The sequence below is a fragment of the Herpailurus yagouaroundi genome, unplaced genomic scaffold, assembly GCF_014898765.1.
Source record: "Herpailurus yagouaroundi ecotype Mexico unplaced genomic scaffold, PumYag 182, whole genome shotgun sequence".
In the NCBI taxonomy this organism is placed as follows: domain Eukaryota; kingdom Metazoa; phylum Chordata; class Mammalia; order Carnivora; family Felidae; genus Herpailurus; species Herpailurus yagouaroundi.
The window spans coordinates 49,171,040-49,196,644 of NW_024412413.1; the positions used below are offsets into that span (position 1 = coordinate 49,171,040).

General features: G+C 40.1%; 1 protein-coding gene and 1 long non-coding RNA gene across 4 annotated transcripts in view; one reads left to right on the top strand and one right to left on the bottom strand.

The window, feature by feature from the left end:
• LOC121040777 (uncharacterized) overlaps nucleotides 1-178 on the bottom strand; it is a 159,333-nt gene extending 159,155 nt beyond the window's left edge. For both annotated transcript variants that reach the window (XR_005795433.1, XR_005795431.1), the window contains exon 1: nucleotides 71-178. This is a non-coding gene — a long non-coding RNA (uncharacterized LOC121040777). The remainder of the gene's footprint in view (nucleotides 1-70) is intronic.
• A 252-nt stretch (nucleotides 179-430) lies between these two features.
• MDM1 (Mdm1 nuclear protein) overlaps nucleotides 431-25,605 on the top strand; it is a 33,624-nt gene continuing 8,449 nt past the window's right edge. Inside the window, exons 1-12 of one of the 2 annotated variants that reach the window (XM_040491483.1) lie at nucleotides 431-577; nucleotides 1,607-1,721; nucleotides 5,273-5,640; nucleotides 6,959-7,093; nucleotides 11,582-11,749; nucleotides 13,950-14,053; nucleotides 14,135-14,234; nucleotides 19,074-19,103; nucleotides 19,448-19,623; nucleotides 21,139-21,438; nucleotides 22,195-22,304; nucleotides 22,394-22,503. In XM_040491483.1, coding sequence (XP_040347417.1) covers nucleotides 560-577; nucleotides 1,607-1,721; nucleotides 5,273-5,640; nucleotides 6,959-7,093; nucleotides 11,582-11,749; nucleotides 13,950-14,053; nucleotides 14,135-14,234; nucleotides 19,074-19,103; nucleotides 19,448-19,623; nucleotides 21,139-21,438; nucleotides 22,195-22,304; nucleotides 22,394-22,503 — 1,734 coding nt within the window. In that variant the 5' untranslated portion in view covers nucleotides 431-559. The remainder of the gene's footprint in view (nucleotides 578-1,606; nucleotides 1,722-5,272; nucleotides 5,641-6,958; nucleotides 7,094-11,581; nucleotides 11,750-13,949; nucleotides 14,054-14,134; nucleotides 14,235-19,073; nucleotides 19,104-19,447; nucleotides 19,624-21,138; nucleotides 21,439-22,194; nucleotides 22,305-22,393; nucleotides 22,504-25,605) is intronic. The other variant, XM_040491484.1, reaches the window with a different exon arrangement.

A 25,605-nucleotide genomic window follows, 5' to 3' on the forward strand; every position in this document is an offset into this window, starting at 1 on the left:
ACCTGAACATTCTCATTTCAGAAAAAGAAAACATTTCGGTTTCGTCACAGATTTGGAATTAAGAACACACCTTCATGTTTTCTGACGTCACGAACCCGGCCCCAGCGAGGCCGGTGACATACGAATCCCACCGGCAGGTACACCCACAGCCGCACACGACCCTCAATACCAGCAGCCGCTGAGCTCTCCCCAGGACGAAGCTCCCGCGGGGCCCCACCCACCCGGTTCCGGGAACCTCATTGGCCAGTCTTCCGCCCGCCATTTCTGTTAGTCGCCGGGATTTGTCACGGGAGGCGGGCGTCCCCCATTCGGGCACTGATTGGTCGAATCTTAATGACGGCAAGAAGTTCTCGGGGTCTCTATTGGTTCTTAAACCTCAGAATGGGCGGAGAAAGGCAGAGCGTAGGGGCTCAAGGAGGGAAGCGCGGAGTGCGCCGGCGCGTAGTCGGGGACGCCAGGCTGAGGATTTTGCTAGGGAACCCACTGTTGTCGCCCCGCCCCCTCGGGGCTTTTTGTCCCGTTAACTGTCGGAGTGGCGGGGGCTCTAGCGCCGAGCGACATGCCGGTGCGCTTCAAGGTGAGGCCGTGGTCTCCAGATCCGAAGTCTGCTGGGGGGGCGGGGGGGAGTCGTGGTGGGGCGGGTGCAGGCGCGGGGGCCGCGCTGGCTTTCTGCGCGGCGCTCCTGGGCCCCGCAATGCCTGTCAGCTCCCGAGCCTGCTTGCCAAGATCCTGAGGGATGCTTGCTTCCTCCACCTAGCTCCCTCTCCGCTCACACACATTTCCGAGTTGCAGTATGGAGGCGTTTGGTGGTGTTGAGAGAGATTGATTTTGGAGGGCACAGGGGAGTGGTGATGGAAGGAGGGCGCTTTGTAATGGGATCTAAGGTGGCTTCAGATTGGGACACCTGTAGCCCATCTCACATCTCAGCCTTTTACCCTCCGCCCCCTACCTGCCCTTTAAAACTTTAAAGTGCCTATGTCTTTTAAAGGACCGAGAAATGGGACCCTGGCTAGGTAAAGATAGGGTGTAAGAAATATACAGTTTTCATAGTTGTGCGTAAGTTTCAGGTGGGTGGAAGGTGTCAGGGTCAGGCACCCATCAGCATAACAGTTGACCACAGCCTTCCACAAACCCTGTTTTATTCTTTTATCTTAAGGGCTTGTATCCAGAATGGGATGGGAATTCGTCTTTGGTTGACTTTACAACATTTCGAGAGGTACTAGGCCTAATACCTGATACTGTGTACTCATTGCCGGCGTAATCAGTAAGGATAATTATAGCGATGGGGATTTAGATTGTCACCTGCTATCAGACAAGAGCTCAGGCTTTGGAACCAGACAACCAGCAAAAAGGTAGCTGCTCAGGGAGTCGGATTCCTGCCAGCATCTGCCTCAAGTGGTTGTGAGGATTAAAGGATAGAAGACATGTGAACTGCTTAGCACAGGGCTGGGTAAATATTAGTTGTTATTAGGGAGCTCTTCTGTGTTTTATCAATCTCCAGGCTTTCAACTCTTTTCATGGTTCTGAAATTATTTTACTGATGTCTTTTTTTTTTAAAACAACGTCCATTAATTGCGTTGTACTTAAATTTTATTTTGTATCTCAGGGGCTGAGTGAATACCAGAGAAACTTTCTGTGGAAAAAGTCATATTTGTCAGAGTCCTATAATCCCTCGGTGGGGAGAAGGTACCCATGGGCTGGACTTAGATCGGATCAATTAGGTAAGCTGAACAAACTAATAGTCGTTGTAACTTAAATAAAGCTTGGGGTTAAGTTTGCAAAAATGATGAAGAATTGTGAAGCATTGTTCCATTGGTCTGGTTGACATATTTGTTTAACAGCTATTTACTGAGGGCTTGCTATAGGCCAGGACTATTCCCAGCTTCTAGGGACATAGCCTTGAATCAGACAAAGACCCTTAATTGTGGGCAAAAAAAGTAAACAAGTAACTCAATAAATAAACTAGGGGACTTCAAGTTGTTATAGGCTAGCATATAGATAACTTGGGGGAGGGGTGGGTTGGAGGGAAGCCACTTTAGCTTCAGTGGTCAAGAAAGGCCTTTCTGAGGAGTCATACTTGAGCTGAGATGGGATGGCTGAGAGCAGTCAAGCCTGGGGAGGTGTTCTCCCAAGGTCTTGAGGAAGGGAAACTTGGATTAAGTAGCTTGCCCAAAGTTCATAGCTAGTAATGGCAAAACCATGATGTGAAATCAAATCTGTTTTGTTGAAAGCCCATGAGTTCAGAGGCTGTATTTTTGTCGTCACACATGTTTCCTCCTGGTATCCCAGGGAAGTCAGCCCTAGGCCAAGGTTTCCCAGAGAACAGTGCAGAGGAAAAGAAACAGAGTGACTTTATCCTACCTGCCTGTTTCACTGGCCCGCACTAGAATAGAAGATCTCGAAGAGCAAGGGCTCTGGTTGTCTTCCTGCCTAGTAGATGACACCTCCTCCAGTGCTTATGCAAACCAGTGTTTGAATGAATGAACGTGAGTTTGGACCTCCATTAGCTTTGATCTTGGGAAAATTTGCCCTCTTTTACCAGGTGGGGTTTAGGAAGCCCATTGCACAGGATTGCTGGGAGGGATTAAATGAGAGATTCCTTGTTAAGGGGCAGGTGCATATATACAGATGAGTGCTTGGGGCCTCACATGTGAGCATGCTTTATGCATGGTATGTATGTCCCTCAAATATTAGATATTTGAAGCCAAGAAAAGAAAAGACGTATGAGAAATAAGCATAATTTTCCCAAGCCTAGGAAATTAGTAAAATGAGGAGAGGGTTTCTGGGATTAGATTTGGAGAAAAAAGGGAAAAGTGGGCTAGAGTCAGTGGCTCTCGGTTCCTCTGAAGCATCAGGATCCTTTGCCCAGAGCCTGACTTCAAACACTGGATGTCTCTGCTTCTTGGGCAAGATGGTGCTCAGTCCTCCAAATGACTCGAAATTCTACAAATTTGAGACTCTATTAGATTAATACAAAATAAATCTTAAAGTATATATATCCCACTGATGGCCTGTTATGATACTGCAGAATTGGTTAACCAGACTGTTGTGCCCATAACATTGTAGCTTAGATCAGTTACATTTGAGGGTGGGTATGTTGAGACAAGACTGGGGGCAAAGCCACTTTAGAGTATGGTACATTATGAAAGCAGGAATGGTCTAGGGGAGATATGTGAATGGGAAATAATTAGATTAGGGGGAGGGGCACAGTGAGAACTTCAGAAAGGCAGGTGGGAGGAATAACAGCCATTTTACCTAGGACTGGCTGGGTGTTCTGTTAACAGTGTATTTTTTCCCCTTAGTGTATTTTTGCTGGTGCTCAGAGATTATGGCAGACCACTTGAGAATCTTCCCCTTTCATTTTGCTCTTCTACCAGAAGCCTCTCTGTGTTCAAACAGAGAGAAGTCTAGAGCAATGGTCTTCAAATTTTTGCTTTCATATCCCTTAAAAGTATTTAGAAAGTCTTTGCATCCTTTCACATTTTTTTTTAATGTTTATTTATTTTTGAGAGAGAGAGCGAGAGAGGGCATGAGCAAGTGCGTGTGTGCGAGCGGGGAGGGGCAGAGAGAGAGTGGGACAGAGGATCCAAAGTGGGCTCTGTGCTGACAGCAGAGAGCCCTATGTGGGGCTCGAACTTGTGAACTGTGAGTTCATGACCTGAGCCAAAGTTGGTGCTTAGCCAACTGAGCCATCTAGGTGGCCCTCACATTTTTAAGTTGACATTTAATTTTTTTAATCATAAGTGTAACAAATTCAGTTTGTAACAAAGTGAAATCAAAGGATTTGATTTCTGGCATATGGAATATCATGTATATGTTTCACTTACGTTCTGTTAAAACTTTGGAGCAGCCAATATAGCTGATTCACTTTACGGTGAATGTTCATCATATAAGTGGTAAAGTTAGTCCTCATTGGCAAACTAATCAGGCAAATTAGAATTATTTGCTGTGAGAACAAAGTCTAACTTTATTTTTCAATCCCTATAAATGTGTTAACATGTGTTAACATATATTCGTTTCGCATGACAACACTCTTACCCCCGAGTTTTAATTCTAAGATAGTTAGATGGGAAAAGTGTGAAGATGGGTGAAATAAGGCACTGTTCTTTTGTTATTTGTCATCTCTGCCTTCTTTGCTTTGCTGTCAGGTACTCTCTCTTGGTAGTTATACTTTTTTGAATTGTCCCTTTGTCTTTCCCACCTACGAGAATTTTTTATTCCTTGGGGCTGGCTGAGAGGTGTGTCTTCCTTTTGTGAAGTGGGAAGGCGGGGGTGGGAACGAAGACTGCAGACAGCAGGTGCAACTCTCAGGCAGACCAACATTGGGATAATCGTGCATACAGAGTTAAAATCTGCAAAATGATTCCCTTACGCGGCCCATTTCTGCTTATCCCCTAGAATGTCTCCATATGCCTCCAGACACATATGCACCCAGTTTGAAGACCACTAATCTAAGGAAGTCTTGTAAGGGGGGGGGACCCTGGGTTTCATGGCCAAATCATCCTTGACAGAGGCTAAAGAACTCATGCCAGATTTTCAGTCCACCTTTCCTCTCCTTCCCTCTAGTCTTACTCTTTCTTCCCCACCCTGCTAAGTCTTCTTTCTATTTAAAGAATGGCCCCAAACTAGGACAGTGTCTCAGTGGCTGTCATTCCACAGAGCTCCTCTTACTTGGGTAGAAGGTTAAGTTTTTTGGACATTTGCTTGCCAGACAGAAATATAGAGAAATAGTATCTTAGCTCTTGTTAAAAGGGTTCATTCTCTTTAATTCTCAGGAAATCAAGGCAAATGTAGAACCAAGATCCAGCATAATGACATCTCATCCCTTCTCACCTTGGTCTACTGTGCATAAGAGAAGCTTTGTGAAAAGTTCCAAATTTTGACAGTACCAGGGCCCATTGTTCTGTTAAGTAGCACAGGAAAGTAATTAGAAACGGAGGCAACATGTCCTGCTGGCTTTGCCAGGCCTGTCACGTTGCGATTCTAGTGACTTGTGTTGGGGTAACTCGAACATTGTGACCCCAATTTTTAATTTTTTTTATGTGAAAAAAATGTTAATACTTTTTAAAAGCAAAATTAAAGATTTTATGTTGAAGAACGAACTATACCTATTTTTTTTTTTTTTTATCTTGCAACTTTAAGGACATTGTGTGTATCTCACCTGGGATTTTTCATTTCCATTTCTCCTCTCTTAAGTGTTATTAAAAGTTGTCTTTGTAACTTTATGCTATGGTAGAGCTTTATGGCAATTTCTGTATACTATATTTTGTAGGAATCACAAAAGAGCCAAGTTTTATTTCAAAAAGAAGAGTCCCTTATCATGATCCACAAATTTCAAAATCTCTTGAGTGGAATGGAGCTATCTCAGAGAATGATATTGTATCACCAAAACCTGAAGCCGCAGAAACAGAATTACAAGAAGCAGAACAAAAAGAAGATGTTAACCAAGAAAGAGTTCTTGCACTAGAAGCCTCCAGGGTTCCCAAAAGAACCAGGTCTCACTCTACAGACTCCAGAGCTGAAGGGGCTTCAGATATTGTGGAAAATAATGAGGATGTAATAGAAGGTCATATACCGGTTAATGAAAATGAGGAACTGGAGCATTCTACCAAGCTGCTTTCAGAAAATGTAGATAATGGGGTAGGTATATTCACAGTATTTCTTTTCAAAAGCGTAGAATTCTTTGTAAATGTCATCATTTCACTAATACTACATTTTATGCTTAAAAATTTTCCATTGTTTTATTTTTTTAATCTGATGTCTTATAGAATAGTTAAGAGGCTGTTGACTTTAGTTATTATGAGTTCTATTCTTTTTTTTTTAATTTTCTTTTTAATGTTTATTTTTGAGACAGAGAGAGACAGAGCATGAGCGGAGGAGGGTAGAGAGAGAGAGGGAGACACAGAATCTGAAGCAGGCTCCAGGCTCTGAACTGTCAGCACAGAGCCTGATGTGGGGCTCAAACCCATGAGCTGTGAGATCATGACCTGAGCTGAAGTCGGACACCCAACCGACTGCGCCACCCAGGCGCCCCTTATGAGTTCTATTCTTAATAGTTGCCAGTTTGTACTGGTTATACTAAGATATCTCTTCATTGGATGGGCAGCCTGCCTCTGGGTTTTATTCATCAAATATCAGCACCAGAGTCCTAAGGGAGAGATCAAATTGAGACAGAGAAGGGGAGTAGTAAGCCATTACCTCTGGCAGGGGTGGTGAGCTGACTTCTACCTAGGCCCTTTTCAATTTCTTATTGTGGACACAAACAACATCTCAATTGACAGAGTTGCAAAAGGAAGGGCAGTTCTGGCAGGATCTCAAGGATCTTGGAGTTCTGCTCTCCTATGTCACACCTGGCCTGTGGAACATCCCTGCAAGCACATAAGCATAGGCTTTGGGGACCTGTGCAGACATCGCGCCGCCTCCCACATTTTTCTCCAGTCCACTGCCTCTTCCCCATTTCGTGTCCACTGTGGACTGGAACCACGGAGAGGCATTCAGAAGTGTTGGTGAAGGATCTGTGGCTCGTTGCGAAAACCAGGGGGTACAGTAGAATCGAGGAAGGTGATGTGTAAGTGGTGGGCAAGGGGAGGGGTGTCGCAGAAGCAATGTGTGAATAAGGCAAGGTGCTGCTGTTTCTTAGTCATAGATTTAATTGTGAAAAATTGGTAGGAAGAGACTGAGAGGTGCTATCTTTTTCTGGGATGCACAATGATTCATTGACAATATTCAGAAAGAAATTTTAAATAGTTTAAAAGAGAGATCGTCAATTAAAAAGAGTCTGCTGTACAACGGTGTGCATGTAATTAACAATACTGTATACTTAAAAATTTGTTAAGAGGGTAGATTTCATGTTATACGAAATATGTTATAATGTCTTTTTGGTTTTTGTTTTTATCGCAGTAAAAGTTTGAACAGAAATTTTTAATGACTGTGGGTGGGGTTTTTCTTTCCCTAACAGTTGAATAGAGTTCTTCGGAAGAAAGCAGGACTGACTGTTGTTCCTTCACATGATATCTTGAGAAATTCTGAATATCAAAGGCAGTTTGTTTGGAAGACCCCTAAAGAAGCTGCTCCAGTTTTTACAGCCAATCAGGTAGTTGAATGGATGTAATATATTTTTAAGTATCATCCTCTGATCTAGTAATGCAGATTTACACAGAAATAAGGGCTAAAAGAAATTAGGTACTTCTTCAGTGATCCTGGAGGTAGGTTCTAGAAAAGTGAAAATAAGAGTTTTTCTAACATCCTTCTGTTACTTCGATCTATAGTAGTAACATGACACTATCCTAGGCCACTGATGGTCACTGTTGCCAGATCCATCACGTACGCTCAATATGAGACAGGGTAATGAAGCATGAGGACTGGTAAGTTATTGCATGCTGCGAGATTTTGTTTATTTAATAAAAAAAATATTAAATTGCTTTTATTCTAAAATACTGTGTTTTGTTGACTAATATGTTGCATGTTTTCTGTCTGATAAGAAAGGCATAACTACCCTGAATATTTTAAGAAAATACAAAATATGTTAAAAATAATACAAGATACATAATCTTGTTTTTGTACCAAGTGAGCAGTAATAGAAATTGTCATTTTGATGACATTTATAAACTTCAAAAGCTATGATGGTACCTAAATGTGCTCCTAGATTTCTTTGTATCTTGTACCGTTTTTTTGGTGCTCGACCACCATTACTAATAAACACTCAATATTTTACTACTGTCATCCTCTAGACAGTTTTTAGGTTCTTAACTCTCATTTATATTCTTAACCATCCTTCTGGGCCTGGGTAAGGAAATACTTGCATTTAGAATATCTTCAGAGGCCCAGGACAGCCTAGACTTTTCTTCTTCTAGATCTTTGCATTTTCTTTATGAACACATACACATCCCTTCATACACCCTTATGGCTCATTTTCTCCTGTATCTCAACATTCGTTTGTAAACTTTATATACCCCTCAGGACTGAGAGGGTAGATTCAACAAGACAATAATATCAGTCCTCTTACACTAATGTAATAATTCTAGTGATCCTAAAAATTGTGGCAGCTTTGGGCTTACTTGTTATTCAGGTTTCTAAAAAAACTGTGAAATTTGTAGAACATTTTAGAAGCATATAAAATAGCTAAGGCAACATATGTCCCCTTCATGAACCCAGTAGAGGATCAGTACTTCTTTTGTTGGCTCACAAGTGTTCTTGGATAGTAAGTGTGTGTATCTACAAAATCACTCCCTGAAAATTGTAGCTGTTCAGTTTTTGTAGAACATTTCATCTTTAAGCTAAAGCTAATTGAAATCAAAGCCCCATTGACAGCTTTTATATATTTCAGTGGAGACATTGTATAGAAAAGCCCTTTTTATAGGACCAAAGTATAATATAAAATAAATCATTAGCAAACCTTCACTAGTAGTTTTATTGCTTTCATTAGTGGGAGTTTCAGAGAATTTGGGGGGAAAGTAAATGCTCTTTGTCAATTCAGAGTATATCATTTTCAGGGTCTGTGGATTAAAGAGTCCTGTGACAGAATTTTCAATGCTTGTTGATAGGGAACTTCTGAAGGAGCTATTCAGCTCTATTTTATCAAACACCTGCTTTCTAAAAAGATGTCTTATATTAATATGTAAAGGAGTCTGAATAATTTTTGGCAGAAAAGTCCTTGAGGCTATACTCGGGAAAAGATACTCTGGATTTGATCTGTATGAAGATGTGTTATTCAGCATTGCAAAGCTATAATATACCTTATTTGTGGTCCACATCTTTTCCTTTTGCTTTCTTTGTAATCAGTGATAATATACCATAAAATAGAAACCCTATTATAAAATACTAAGGATAAAGGGAAACATTTAAAAACAGAAACATCATTATTACCTGATTTTTTCCCCTTGCATTGAGCTAAAAATAAGCAAAGGAAAAAAAAAAAAAACAGAACAAAAGAACACATCAGATATTCACAGTGTTAAGAATCTTCTGTTTTTTTGGAGGAAGAAAAAAAAATCATGCCAAGGAAGGAAAAAAAACTGGTAGAGCTGACAACAGAATTGCCTTATAAAGTGAATGTCTATGTTCACTTAAATATGCCAGTTGTACTTATCCCATTATCAAACTGATGGGAGGGAGGAGTAGGAAACTGGGGAGAAAAGATATGGCTCATTATTTTTTTGACTTAAACATTATTTTTATTATAGTAACTATTATTCACAACATAGTAGTGAGTGTAGAAAGTTGATCTTTGGGTTTTTTCCCAGCTTTATTGAGGTATAATTGACAAAAATTATATATTTACAGCATGTAAATAATGTTTTGATGTACCTGTACATTGTGAAATGATTAACAAAATCAAGCTAATTAACACATTAACACCTCACATAGTTAGCTTTTTGTGTGTGTTGTAAGCTCTTATCCCCTTAGCAAATTTCAGGTATTAACTCTGTTAGTAGTATTAACTCTAGTCATCATGTTGCACCTTACATCTCCGGAGCTTATTAATTCTGCAAACTGGAACTTTGTACCCTTTGACCAGTATCTCCCTATTTCTCCCACCCCCTAGTTCTGGCAACCATTATTCTACTCTCTGCTTCTGTGGGTTCTACTTACTTAGATTCCACATATAAGTGAAATCTGCAGTATTTGTCTTTCCGTGCCTGGCTTAGACTTAGCATATGTTCCTCAGGTTCATCCATTTTGTTGCAAGGGACAAAATTTCCTTTTTGAAGGCTAAATGATATTCTTGTGTGTGTGTATCATTTTCTTTATCCATTCTACCATTCTTTATCCATTCCTATTGGTGAACCCTTAGGTTGATTCCATATCTTGACTAATGCGAATAATGCTGCAATGAACATGGGAGTGCAGGTATTTCTTTGAGATACGGATTTCATTTCCTTTGGAAATCCACCCAGAAGTAGAATTGTTAGATCATATGGTAGTTCTATTTTTAATTTCTTTAGGAATCTCCATATTGTTTTCCATAATGACTGTACTAATTTACATTCCTACCAACAGTGTACAAGGGTTCTCTTTTCTCCACATCCTTGCCAACACTATCTTTTGTATTTTGGATAATAGCTATTCTAACAGGTGTGAGGTGATGTCTTGTGGTTTTGATTTATGTTTGGCTGATGATGAGTGATATTGAACACCTTTTCATGTACTTGCTGGCCCATCTGTATGTCTTTGGAAAAATATGCATTCAATTCCTCTGCCCATTTTTTGTTTGTTTGTTTGTTTGTTTGTTTGTTTTTTAATATTTATTTATTTTTGAGAAAGAGACAGAGTGTGAGCAGGAGAGGGCAGAGAGAGAGGGAGCTACAGAATCCAAAGCAGGTTCCAGGCTCTGAGCTGTCAGCACAGAGCCCGACGCAGGGCTCAAACTCATGAACCATGAGATCATGACCTAAGCCGAAGCCGGACACTTAACCGACTGAGCCACCCTGGTGCCCTGGACATGGCTTTGTTTTTATAAGAGGACTTAGAACAGCTTCATTCCCCTGAGGAATGTGGAGTAGAAGCAGATTTAGGCAGGAGTATTCAGACCCGCCCCCCGGACTGTGGTAGGTAAGTGGGGTCATCAGTCCCTGAGATGGTTGCTTCTAAAAGCAGGAGGAAGAGACTAGATTTCCCTGGAGGCTGCTTTTTGTTCCCAGGCGGGGAGGACTATTCTCCAAGGAAGACCAGAAAGAGAGGCCGAGAGTGGCTCAGGAGCCCAGGAGGATGTCGAAGGCCCCTCTTGTGCCCAGCAGTGTGGGCAGGGCTTTGGCACAGGAGCAGAAGTTCAGAAGCCCCTCCTGGGGGCCGGCCCCCCGACATTCCCGTCTCAGGGCCTGCCTTGGGCCTGGCCGTAGGGTGTCCTCAGACAGCGGCATCTGTTGACTGGGTCCCACATGAGTTCCTGTAGGACAGCCATATGCTCGCCAGGCAGAGGAAGGTGGCCACAAAACCGAAGATCGCTCCAGCTACCAGTCCACTCTGGCTGTAACTCTTGGAGGCTGCCACAATGGAGGCGATTAGGAGGAGCAGGGTACCGATTAAATAGTGCAGAAGTTCCAGGGTCCAGTTTCATCCTCTTGCAAGTGACTGTCCAGTTTTCAAACACCATTTATTGAAGTGATTATACTTTCCCAAGTGTATATTCTTGGCTTTTTTGTTGTAAATAATTGTAGATGCATAGGGTTATTTTGGAGCTTTATATTCTGTTCCATTGATGTATGTGTCCCTTTGCCCATTTTCAAAATCAGATTGTTCTCTTGCTAGCAAGGTGCTTCAGTTCCTTATATATTTTGAATATTAACCCCTATCAGATGTACTATTTGCAGGTATTTTCTCCCATTCCAAGATTGCCTCTTCACCCTATTGATTGTTTTCTTTGCTGTATGGAAACTTTTTAGTTTGTCTATTTTTGCTTTTGTTGTTTTTTGGATGTTAATTAGATATATGAAATAATACGAAATTATAAACAGTCTTATAATTTCACTTTTTTGACATCCTATAATTCAACTTTATATATGAAATTTTAAAGCAGTTCAGAAACTAAGTTTTGTGTATTTAACCAACAAGAAAACTAAACTACAGTAATTTTTGTTTTAAGGTTTTCCACAATAAAAGCAAATTTGTTCCACAATTCAAAGGTAACTCAATCATCCATGAAACTGAATACAGAAGAAATTTCAAGGGTTTATCTCCAGTGAAAGAACCCAAATTAAGAAATGATTTGAAAGAGAATGGAAATTTTGAAACAGTATCTCCTGAAAAGAAGGTATTCGTCAACTCTTTACTTTAAACAAAATAAAAGGCTTATGATTTTAGACTCTACTCATTATCTTTTACTGAATACCACCTGAGAATTTGGGTTTTAGGTAGTTTATTCATTTGTCCATTAAGTGCCACATGTTCACTAAGCACTTAGTGGGGGCCAGGCATTGGGTGAGTACTGAAAATACAACGATGACCACACTAAACCCCACACAGGAGACAGAGTTGTAACTAAATAAATGTAATATGTGACAAGTGCTTAGCAACACAGAAGGTAAGTCTGCTATGTCTAATAGCAAATGATTAGCCTTACAGTGATGTGAGCTATAGGAGTAACAGTAGCGATAGAAACACACACTTTAAGTTAAATAATGGGAGTCAGACAGAAACATGCATACTTACATGTATTTTGTTTGTTTTATTTAAAGTTTATTTATTTATTTTGAGAGAGAGAAATAGAGAGTGAGGAGTGAGCAGGGGAGAAGCAGAGAGAACGGGAGAGAGGATCCAAAGTAAGATCCAGGCTCTGAGCTGTCAGCACAGAGCCTAATGTGGGGCTTGAAGTCATGAACTGTGAGCTCATAACCCGAGCTAAAGTCGGACCAGGCACCCCTGGTCCGACCAACTGAGCCACCCAGGCACCCCTAGATACATGTATTTTAAACCAAAGCTTTAGCATGCCAAATTACAGCCAGCCTAAATTGGATACTGTATTACAATTCTGTTTGTGGAAGTAAGTTTTAACTGCTAAAGATAACCTAGAAATCACAAGCAATCAATAAACAAGTTTTGAAACTACTAGATCCGGTTGGGTTTTTCAAGTATAGCTCAGGTTTGGTTCATTTATAACAATAAAATTTATATCCTTGGCTACAAAAAATTTGTCTAATTAACAAATAAACATGTAAATGAATAAACTTGATGTTACCACCTATTAAACAATGTTTTTACATTTGCCTTTGATATTCTAAATCCACATTTTATTGCATTGCAGTAATTAAATATAAGGTTCCAATGAGTAAGTTACCAACCACATTGTTTTACTGAATAACTTAACCCTTTTTTTTTTAATGTTTGTTTATTATTTATTTTGAGAGGGAGAGTGGGCGTGGGAGTAGCAGAGAGAGAGAGAGAGAGAGAGAGAGAGAGAGAGAGAATCCCAAGCAAGCTCCACACAAGTGCAGAGCCCGATGTGGGACTTGAACGTGATAAACTGCGAGATCATAACCTGCGAGCTAAAATCAAGAGTCAGATACTCAAGTGACTGACCCACCCATGCACCCCATAATCTCCCCATTATGGTAGATCCAAAAATATGTATATATGTGTGTGTATGGAAACAAATATATGTATAAACCAATTTACTTTTAGTCATAGAATTTCTATGTTTAGAACCCACAAGGTATTAGGTATAGCATTCCAGAAGATTTAAAAATAGGACTTCTATCCCATTTACCTATAATTTACAATCATTTTAACCTGAATCTGTAACTTAAATAGCTATAGTTCAAATAGAGGCAATTATTTGTATGTGCTGATTATGGGGTGCATGGGTGGGTCAGTCACTTGGGTATCCGACTCTTGATTTTAGCTCGCAGGTTATGATCTCGCAGTTTATCACGTTCAAGTCCCACATCGGGCTCTGCACTTGTGTGGAGCTTGCTTGGGATTCTCTCTCTCTCTCTCTCTCTCTCTCTCTCTCTCTCTGCTCCTCCCACGCCCACTCTCCCTCTCAAAATAAATAAATAAACATTTAAAAAAAAAAAGGGTTAAGTTATTCAGTAAAACAATGTGGTTGGTAACTTACTCATTGGAACCTTATATTTAATTACTGCAATGCAATAAAATGTGGATTTAGAATATCAAAGGCAAATGTAAAAACATTGTTTAATAGGTGGTAACATCAAGTTTATTCATTTACATGTTTATTTGTTAATTAGAAAATTTTTTTGTGCCAAGGATATCAATTTTATTGTTATAAATGAACCAAACCTGAGCTATACTTGAAAAACCCAACCGGATCTAGTAGTTTCAAAACTTGTTTATTGATTGCTTGTGATTTCCAGGTTATCTTTAGCAGTTAAAACTTACTTCCACAAACAGAATTGTAATACAGTACCCAATTATACTTTATAACATTTATGTTTTTGATCTAATGTATAACATATTTTAAGCATAAAATGTTTACATTATTTCCATTTTAGTGTAATAAAACAGATGATCCTTTAAAATTAGAAGCAGAGATGGAATCAAAAGAGTCAAACCAGCCTGAAAAGAAGCTTACTCCTTGGAGACATCAAAGGCTTGGGTATGTATTTTATAAGAAAAATGTCATGGTATTTAGAAGATCAACATGGTGAAATATTTACTCTCCTTTCATTTCTGTTAGGAAGGTGAATTCTGAATATAGGGCAAAATTTCTGAGCCCAGCCCAGTATTTATACAAAGCCGGGGCTTGGACCCGTGTGAAGGAAAACATACCGGATCAGGTGAGTATACATAAGCTCAGTATGCCCATGTTTTCTTTGAGCCTGTATCCCAGTTTAATGCCACAATGAGTTTCATTTAGTAATAGAGACTACAGTTTAAAGATATGTGATATAATAGTAACATTGGAAGTATCAGGAGCTTAAAGTTGTATGTTAGGATATAATTTATCAGTGTGTTTACTGTTTTTTTTAATATCAAATAGCTCCTTTTTCAACTGGAGATTTTTATTATTAAAGTCTTTAAAATGTTTTTTTTTTATAATCCAGTATTTCATTATGTTTGTAGAATTGTAGCGTTGTAGTTTTGAAAATAAGATCCAGACCTCTACTCTCTCAACTGAAGATAAATTTTCAAGATTAGTTTGACCGTGGCTTCCACTGGCAGTTTGTACTATTAGAGTCCATCAGTATCTGGGAGGGGTGGCCTGTGCTGAGAGAGGTTTGCATTATAGTGTTGGGGTACCCTGACATATGGGAGCAATTCTGAGGACCTAAAGGAAGGTTTGAGGGAAAGGGTAATCCTAGAATTGGGAAGTGCCTGTTCAGCACTAGCTTCTTACAGTCAAAGGATGAACTATGGAGCTTTTCTGGTTATTGTACAATTACCAGCTTTTAAACCACATCTTGATGGTTTCCTGTTTTTTTCTGTGTGAATAAGCAAACGTAAAATAGTGTAGACTTCAGTAAACACCCCCTCTCCCATCATTGGGAAGAGAGAGATCATTTGGGTGGGGAATGAATCTTTTATTCAGCCCCGTACTTGAAACCATGGCTAATGGTTATATGTAATGAGCCTCTGGAAGAAGGCGTTGGCACTTTGAGCTGCTGGCTCTTTGCGCTGGCACCTCCAAGACCAGCGTCCTGGTGAGACTCCTGTACCCCGCATGTTGTTTTGGGAGACCACTTGGTTCCTTCCACCGTGGCTGCTCCTCGTGCTGTCTCCTTCCCTACTGGAGAGTGGCTCAGCAATCCAGGCAGAGTAAAAGGCAAATCTTGAAGCTGTTCCAGATATTACTGGGGATATTCATATCCTAGTGAAATAAAGTTAAAAATACAAGAATCGAGAGCAGGCATGATGGAGCAAAGAATTGAGTCTGTGAAACCCTTGAACAGTTTATGGTCATGCCAGACCTTGGCCAGGAGCTCTGATGGGGAATGAGGAAAAGCTGGGGGCAAAAGCAGAGCACAGAGTGTGGCCATAGAGGGCTAGTGTGGCCAATTAATAGGTGTAGGCCACTGACCTATTGTATTTAGGGACTTCACTAGGTTGGGCTCATGAGAGGCTCCTTGTTTTAGAAAGATTATCTCTCAGTCTCTGATACTTCTTTAAATTAAGATGAGTTGGTATTTAGGCCTCAGATCTAAAAATGTAGTGGACCAAGAGGATTGTTTTGTCTGGAGTCACGATAAGGTGGTAGTCCCTGTCCTGCCCTGATGGAAAACGACATTTTTGTTGACATTAACTTAAGAGCTGTCATTTCAAGGTTTCCTATTATAACATCTTGGGAAGGTGACTTTTGGGCTTTTTAAAAAAGTTTATTGTGAATGGTGGTTGTTAATGTTTAAATCCGTGATACCGTTTTGCCTAACCTGTGTGGGCAAAATAATTCAAAAAGTGAACTGGAGTTAGAAAAGAATATGACATTTAGCTAAATCTTATCACTGATGTTGATAGCCATTTCAGTTGATCAGGTCATAGATATTTAATATGGGCCATGTTTTACTTAAATCTTAGATTTTATTTTTAACCTGAAGACATTTACTTATGTGGCTGCTTATGAGCTATCTAAGCATAAGGTACTCGTTCATTTTCCCACTTCTACTAATGTTTCATGGAGGATGATTAGTCACACTCTTCAAACGCATTTGGACATCAGTGACTTTATTATCATTAGAATGGTAACTTTTTGAGTCCTGTTATAGTTTTCTAGTTCATATATCGTTTTCATTTCCTCCTGTGTTGTTTGAAATATTAAACTTTTTGAATCTATTTATAGTCTAGTGCCTCGGTATTTTATCTTAAGATCCAAGTACCTATTCATATAACATTAGGGTGTTTGGTTTTATTTGTCCAGTGGTTGTATATTTATTATCTCCATTATATAACCACTGGCACTGTTGCTTTTTGAAATGCTCACTTAAAAGATGGTTTTTAATAATAACCAACAGTTGCAATTGTTAGGTCTCATCCTTACAACAACTACTGAATCCGTGTTACATTTCTTGTTTCTTGTTAGGTGATCTTTTAATCATCCAAGCTTACGTTAGCTGAGATGTTCTTTCTAATGTGTCTTTCACAAATGGGGCTTTATTTCAAGATAAAGTTCCACATTTGAGAGACGTTCTATAATTTGACAAACATTGTAAGGACAGCTAGGCCTAAGATGACTCATTTTGAGGGGGATGATTTTGGGGAAAAATTTTTTATACTCTCAGTTTTTTGAATTTGAATTTTCGGTATATAAATTTTAAACAACTTAGTTGAATTCTTATTTTGGGAAAAGAAATTCAGAAATGAAAACATTCTACTTACAGCATTTATATCCTAGATGCTGATGGTGTTTCTTGACCTGGAAAGGGATATGTGTGTTGTTTTAATTGAGTTTAATTAAGTTCATCTCCTTTTTGGTGGCTCTGCTTGTTGGTTGTAGGTATTAAGTTCGTACCATTAGTTTTTTTCTCTTTCTTGTAGAACAACTTGCTTTAGGAAAGATCAGCTTTCTATTTTTTCATCTTAGTTCAGGATCATAGAAGTTTAAAGTTATGGATTTGTAAAACACTATAACATTAGCACGAAGATTATTAATAAAGGTTGCTGACAAAGTAAATTTCAATTACTGAGTTGTGAATGTCAGTGAAAAATAGAACTGAATAAAGTTATACAGAATTTCCATAGTATCTGCTTTTCTTAAAACAAATCTGGTTGACAAACAAAACTGGGTCACCGTGCACATGGAGGGGCTATTCGTCCATCCTCTCGTTCATCAAGCAGTAGGCCCTCCCGCAGGGATGGAATTCAGCCTTCTCTGCTGCTCCTTCCCAGCCCACCCCGCACTCAGTGCAGGACCGACGGAGCCCCTTTTGAACCACTTCTTCCACTTACATCTCTTTTGCGTATTATAGCATAGACCATACCGGTATTATGATGATAACGTATCATACAGGACGAGGAGGTCCGCCTTCTCTATCAAACTGTGAGCACACTGAGTGCTGCAGGGACTTTTCTTGTTTATCTTTGGCTACCAGCCATCCAGCTCCAGCCGAGCACTTAGTCCACACTCAGATCAAGTTGTGGAATCAGTGTTTAAATGCTGCACATTCTCTCACATTGTGGAGTTTATAGGTCAATGGGGGAGAATGATAAGAGAAATGAACTCCACCAGAATGAAATAAGTACTAATGGGGATGTGCATGAAGAGCTTTGAAGACAGAGGAGGAAATTGTACTAAAACTTGAAGATTTTATCATGTAGGTGCTGGAGCAGCTGTGAAACATTTGAAGCATGAGAGGACTTAGTAGAAATAAAATCTGGATTATATCAGGGCACTTTATAACAAGGCCTCTGTGTATTCACAACACCCTGGTGAGGGGGGGCGCCTGGCTGACTCAGTTGGTAGAGCATGCAACACTTGATCTCGGGGTCTTAAGTTCAAGCCCCACCTTGGGCGTGGAGCCTACTTTAAAAACAAAGAAAGAAAACAGCAACACACCCTGGTTAGTAGTTCAACAGACAAAAACTATATGTCTCAGTTCTACATGTTAAATGCAAAAACTAGTAATTTTCTTTAAAGTTTAGGAATTAACAGAAATGATAAATGAACATGGCTCAGTTTTTCTTGGCAGTGAAGAAAATATATTTTCAGTTATCCTTTAGGAATGTTTCAGGTTTGGTTCATTAGAACAGTGAGACTCTGCTGGGATTATATGGTTTCTTATGCCACCGTGACAGGTGCTGTCCTTTGCTTTGGCTACTTCCCTACAGATGTAACACTTTCATCCCTTTGCATTCAGTAGTGTCTCCCTGAGGAACTGAGGATGTGTTTCTTTGGTTACTTTTTTTTTGCAATGCAAAGTTTCATTATTTGCTTTTTTGCCTGTAAGTGAAAGATTATAGCAGATGGTATCTGCATATCCTGCATATGAGTTTTTGAAGAGTAAATAAATAAAGAATTTCAAGCGGCAGCTTAATTTTTTTTCATTGTGGAATTGAATTTAGGGAAGCCAGCAGGTGGCAGTATGACGTATAACATGAAAGGGTTTCAAAGAGTATAGAAGGCTCCTTTCCATTTGAACAGATGTTATTTGCATTGTAGGGAATTCACATTACCTTATAGTCCATCAGAACATTTTTTGTATTGTCACTTTGATGAATATATTATAATTATTATTTTGTGGGATATTCTTTTATGTAGTACATTTTTTAAAAGTTGAGGTTTTGCTGATGCCAAGGGAATTTTCAGGAATTTGGAGAGGGAAGCTTCATAATTCTCTCACTGCCGCTTCTATAGTAGGAGCAGCTGTTGTATAAAGCCAGGAAATAAAGACAGGGTAGGGGTTCCTGGCATGTCACTACCCTTCCAGAGGTGGGGAAGTAGGAATAATAATTAGGTTACCTGTTATTGATAGCATTTCAGCCATGCAAGAATGTGGCTGGTTTTCATGGTAATATTAAGATATCTTACTTAGTGAATTAAATATTACCAAAAATAATAAAAATATTGATTGACAAGTTTGTTATATATTTAGAAGGAAGAATAATAAGGTATTTCATTGATTCCCATTAATATTCAACTATGGCATTAACCTGTCATTAAGTATGTTTCTGTATTCCTCTCCTAGGGTTCTCTAAATGCCATGTGGTATGCGGAGGTTGGTTGCTTTTGAGTTTTTAAAACCTGTAATAATGCATAGAGTACTTGTGTAATTTCAGTTGAAATAAGAATTAGGTGTCAATATTTTTCTTAGTTGCTGCAAATTCTTCCTGCCTGCTGGCCTGAAGTAAAATAACTGCATTGTGCTTTAGCTTGACTGTTTTAATTTCTGCTTAAAATGCACACAGTCTGATGAACGTTTGTGGCTTTTTTTTTTTTTTTTTTGCCTTTCTTTCTCCTTGGTCTCTGGCTGTATTTGTGCAGTATCTTTGGTAAGCTACATGGTGGTATTTGCAAAGGAGTATTTAAAGTAATACACAGTGTCTCAACTGTCCTGCTTAGGTTAAAGAACTCCGAGAGAAGGCTGAATTTTATAGGAAACGAGTTCAAGGAACACATTTTTCTCGGGACCATCTGAATCAGCTTCTGTCTGATAACAACTGCTGTTGGGATGTCTCCTCAACCACAAGCTCAGAAGGAACCATTAGTAGTAACATTAGAGCTCTAGATCTTGCCGGGTAAGATATGTTCTTTGTGGATGGTGAGAAAGTATATTGTAGCTTAGGTAGATCACGGAATTCTATAGGTAAATGACATGACCCCTCAAAATTTGTCTTCCGGTTAAATGGAGATATGCCAGCCATTTATTACATTTCATAATTACTAGTTTATTCTCTGTGAGAAGTAAAGCTGTGTGTAAATAATACATAATGTAAATCTGGAAGGCTGGATTTTATATTTTTTAACAAGAGTAGAATAGGGATGATTATACAGTAGATGGAAAAGAACTTTAGAAAGTAACAGGAAGGTTGGGGCGCCTGGGTGGCGCAGTCGGTTAAGCGTCCGACTTCAGCCAGGTCACGATCTCGCGGTCCGTGAGTTCGAGCCCTGCGTCGGGCTCTGGGCTGATGGCTCAGAGCCTGGAGCCTGTTTCCGATTCTGTGTCTCCCTCTCTCTCTGCCCCTCCCCCGTTCATGCTCTGTCTCTCTCTGTCCCAAAAATAAATAAACGTTGAAAAAAAAAAAAAAAGAAAGTAACAGGAAGGAAAGGTACCAACAACAATAAAAACCTAGACAACATAAGCTAGTAGTACATCCTATAATCATTCATTAATGGATTTCTGTGGTTAATACGACACTTAGGCCCTGATTCTATGGGCAAAGTCTCTGCTCTTTTGGGTTTTAAAGTGAAAATTATTTAACTACTTATAAAAGAAATAGCATATTGATTTTTGGCAAATAAAATCATTTTTAGTTATTATAGTAATATAATTATATATGCCAAATTGAACTGTAAGTTCTAAATTATGTGACATCCTCTTTAAAAATTCATTACAAAATCCATTCTGTAAGAATGTCTTGAAAACACTTATCAATCTGAAGTATAAAATTGGAATCAGTTTGCTTGATCTACAAACGCACTTGAATTTGTGCATAAACTGTAACTGAGTAACCGAACAAGTTAGACCATGTGCAGTCCTTGCTTGTGTGTGTAAATGCCAGTCAAGGGAACACATGTGACTGTTGTCAGCAGCGGGACAGACACGCCTGTGTGAAGGTGGAAGTAAGAGAAGATACGTAGATTTTATTTTGGAGTATTGTACTTTATTTTTAAAATTTGTCTACTTTTTAAATGTTTTTGTTTTTATTTTTGAGGGAGAGCGTGTACAAGCAGGGGAGGGGCAGAGTGAGGGAGACAAAGGATCTGAAGCAGGCTCTGCACGGACAGCAGAGAGTCCGATGCAGGGCTCGAACTCATGAACTATGAGATCGTGATGACCTGAGCAGAAGTCGGACACTCAGCCGACTGAGCCACCCAGGTGCCCATGGAGTATTTTAATAGAAAGTCCGAATTGTAGCTTTAGTTTATTATGCTGTCAAATGAACTCTTAATTAGGTTTCTTTCTTCAGTATCTGGGCAAGGTGGTACCTGTGGGACATAAAGTTGTGAACGCTGGAGGGGAATGACAGACTCACTGAAATGAGTATAAACTTAGAAACCTCAAACTCCAGTTTGACACTTTTGTTCTGCAGAGATCCTACAAGCCATAAGACTTTGCAGAAATGTCCTCCTACAACACTGGAAGAGAAAAAGCCTGCCTTGGAAGAGCAGCCGCAGAAAACTACCACAGAGAAATTGGGCGTGTCAGATGCTCCCACCCTGCCCGTTAGAAGGCGCCTGGCGTGGGACGCAGAGAACACAGATGAAGGGGTGCAGAAACAGCCGAGAGAGGAGGAGGAGGAAGAAACAGAAAAGGACAGGCAGGTTCATAACGGAGAGCTGGAGAAGGTCACAGTACCGGAAAAATCTAAGGCAGAAAAGATAAAAGAAGGGTGAGAGTTTTAAATTAATCAGTATATGGAAGCATTATGCACACGGTTAATATTTTTTTGTTTTGTCACCAAGTACAGTGGTTTACACTCTTGGTTTTATGACTAATAAAGAGCAGATGTTACTTTAATGTCACAAAGCAGACATTTCAATTTATAATTTGATTCACTCAGGTATTTGAGTCACCAGTAATTGGTAGTTGAACACTTGAACACTGAGCTACTTGGGGAGGAAGCAGTTAGGGTTGTTTTCATTTATGTCCCACTAATTATGATTTGGCAGATTTGTAAATATGTCTGAGGGAATGGCTTTCTTTGTGATTTAAGAAAATAGCTGATATTCTTTAATATCAAATGTTTCACCAAAAAAGAAAGATAACGTTTTGTAATGTTAAAATAAGTGATATCTGCAAATAGCTAATTGTTGCTGATTTATGTGTTAATTGCTTTGGGGAGTGGTTCTCTACCACTGATAATGGTGCTTTTTGTCCATCATCCAAATCCCTTATCATTCTGTCATGAGTTTTGCACCTAATGGGAAACTTAGGAGCTGATTTAATGGAAGAATTCTCTGGTCTATTGCTGCTGACTTGCAGTGACCTTCCGTCTTTTCCGATATTCAGTCCCTCTTAACGGCATGTGTTTTTAGAAACAGATGACCCTATAAATTTTGTTTTATTATTGCATAATAATGATAAAATATTTTTAATCCTGTTTGCTGGGGGGAAATGCATCATAGTAGATTCTTTGGATTTGTAGGTCAGATTCTTCTGTATCTTCTGGAAAAGGAGGCAGGCTTCCTACTCCAAAGCTGAGAGAACTTGGTGGAATCCAGAGGACTCATCATGATCTCACCACTCCAGCTGTTGGTAATGGGCAAACGCTGTAGTTCTTATCTTACCTGCTTTTTCTGCAGGAGAATTTAGTTTGAGACTTGTCGTCTTCTGCATTTTTCTAGGTGGTGCTGTTCTAGTGTCTCCATCTAAAGTGAGGCCTCCAGTCCCAGAACAAAGGAAAAGAGTGTCCTCTCAGGATGGCTTAGAAACTGCAAAGAATGATTTTAGGAAGGTAAATATTTATATCTTGGGGGGAAAATATCTTTTTAGGAAGCGATTATTTTAGTCACATGTAACGAATGAACGATAGGTTCAGATTTTAGAAAATTCTGTGCATTGTATGTGGAGGTGATGCTATTAATGTGCTTTTATTAAGGCAAAGGCCTTGAATTATTTTTTTCTGGTAGTGGCATTCTACTTCTGCTGGTGTGTTTTTAAATCTTGTCAAATGTGACTCAGCAAGAAGAGAGAAAAGAGAAACAGTACTTTTTATTGAGCATCTACTGGGTGGCAGTTGTATTTCAGGTATGTTCCAGGCACTGTTTTAGCACTGGAGATACAACAGTGAAAGAAGCAGGTGCAAATTCTGACCCTTATTGAACTTCTATTCTAGTGGAGGAGAGAGACAACAAACAGGATAACTAGGTAAAATACAGAGTATTTTAGACAGTGGTAAGTACTAAAGAGGAAAGTAAAGCAGGGGAAGTGAATACAAAGTAGCCAGGGAAGTTCTTGCTGAGAGGGTGACATTTGAGAAGAATCTGAAGGTGGTGAGAGATGGACCCATATGCATATGTAGGCAGGCATTCTAGGCAAAAAGAACGCAAGTGCAAAGTCCCTGAGGTGATCAGGTGCCCGATTTCTTGAGGACTGGCCAGAAAGTGAGTGTGGCTAAAGCAGAGAGCCAGAGAGAGTGTGGGGAATAAGTTAGGAGGCATCATGGGGGGACTAAACTGTGTAGGGCCTTGTAGTTCATAGCAAAGACTTTGAATTTTATTCTGAATGAAATCGGAAGTCTTTGGAGGGGCAGAGAAGTGATATGTTTTGACTTAGGTTTTTCCATGTTACTCTGGCTACTGTTTGGGAACAGACAGTAGGAATGCAAGAGCAGGGGCCTGAGCCTACATAGGAATCAATTGCAATATCCAAGCAAGAGGTGATGGTCGTTTGGTTCATATGGGTAGCGGTGGAGGTCATGTGATGAAGTCTGATTCTGGATGTGCATTGAAGGTATAGTTGACAAATTTGCTGATGGTTAAGATATGGCATGGGAGAAAGACAGAAATCAAGGATTCAAGATTTTTGGCCTGTGCAGTAAGGATGAAGTTGCTGTTTACCTGAGATGGGGAGGACAGTGTAAGGAAAAGGTTTGTCAGGGAAGATGAAGAGTTCTGTTTTGGACATGTTACATTTGAGAAGCTTATTACAGGTACAAGTAGACACGTTGAATAGGGAGTTGACTTTCTGAGTTTGAGGTGTGGAGGACAGGTTGGGCTGCGGATACAGATTTGAGTGTCTATTGTACAGGTGCACAGGTATGTGAGGGCTTGAGACTGGGGGAGGTCATCAGGGGAGGTGGGTATAGAGAGGGAAGAGTATGTGTAGACAGGTGTCAGCCCTGGTTTTTTGATACTGGGAAGTTGAGGAGTAACCAGCAAAGAGAATGATAAGGAATAGCCAGTGAGGTGGTGAAATAGAAGACTGTGGTATCTGGAAGGTGTCAAGGAGGAGGGAGTGTCAGTGCTACTGATGGATCAATAAGATATGAGAACTGATGATTGGATTTAGCAACATGGATGTTATTGGTGACCTTGACAAAGGGCAGTTTTGATGGTGGGGAGGGATAATTGCCTAAATGCAAGTGAGTTCAAGAGAAAGATGAATTGGAGGCAGTCATCACAGACAACTCTTTAAAGAGTCCTTTCCGTGAAGGGGAGCAGAGTAACAAATGGCAGCTGGGAGTGAGGTCAAGATGGAGGAGATAACAGCACATTTGTGTGTTGACAAGAATGGTTTTAAAGAGAGAGAAAAATGATGCAGGCCCAGCCAGCAACTTTGCCCCTGTGCACTCAGTGCCGAGCACCACTTGAGATGTTCCATGGGATCTGGGGGAGAAGTGGAAGGGTTGATTGTAGGCACTCTGACGGCTCCTTCATTGTTACAGAGGAGGCAGGATATGTGAGCACTGCTAATAAAATAGGGAGATGTGCTGGGAGCTTCGGGAAAGTCTCTTCGGATTTTTTCTTGGTGGCACATGAAGAAAGATCCTTGCCAAGAACGAGGCTGGGGATGAAGAGGTTGGAGGTTTGAGTAAAGAAAAGAAATCATGAAGTAGTCTTTTCAGAGAGTGGGAGAGGGAGTGGGCCAGGGAAATGTGAGATAACGCAGGGTAACATAAAGGGCCCATTTTAGGCTAGTGGTCACAGATTTGACGTAAGAGCAGTCGTGATGGGTTGTGTGTTTTTCTCCAGCCATGTTTGGTTACAGAGGTGCAGGATAAGTTAGAGAGTTGAATTTAACTGGGGTTCATGTTTTGTCAAGGGAGTAAGACAAAATGAGAAAGGGGGTCAAGGAGTTAAGGTGCATGTAGGGGAGTGATTATAATGATTGGCCATGGAAGTTGAGTTGGTTAGAGCAGGAAAAATAGGACTTGGGAAGGTAAGGCACAGTGTAGAGGTGACAGGATCAATGGAAGGTCTTGGCCAACTTAAGGACTTGTTGAAATTGGAGTACCTAGAGGGAGTAGTTTTAAAGTCAGGAGGTGGTAGTCAGAAATTGGAATTGTGGAGAGGTTGCAGTTAGCAGTAATGACAAGGCTTAACATATAATCGTGGGAGTAAGTGGCTGAGTAGGATAGAGAACATTTAGAGAAGAGGTTGCATTTCTCCAGGGGATTTTGCTGATGGATGTTCATGAATTTTCAGAGGTGTGGCCCAGGGGAAACTTTTTAGGTGTTGGGGAGAGGTAGGAAAGGGGATCAGAGCCCAGTTGTCCCCAAAGCCCAGTACCGAAGTCACCTCATAGCAGGTACCCGTTAAATAGGTGTTGACTGAGTATTATTAGAATGACAGAATCTAAACCAATGTGTATACGTTGGTTTATGACAAAAGGAATACAGAGGACTGATCAGAATCAGATATTAAGAATCTCTTGCCCCCATGGGCTGTTCTGCACCCCCAGTACTCCCTCTCATCCCAGGATCCAGGTTGCTACCTGGAAGGTGTGAGCTTCTAGGCAGCTTTGCCCACACAGAGTTGACTACCCTCAGCTAAAAAGAGTAGCCTTAATCCATATTGGCAGCTGGATTTATATGTAACATTTTCATTTATTATGG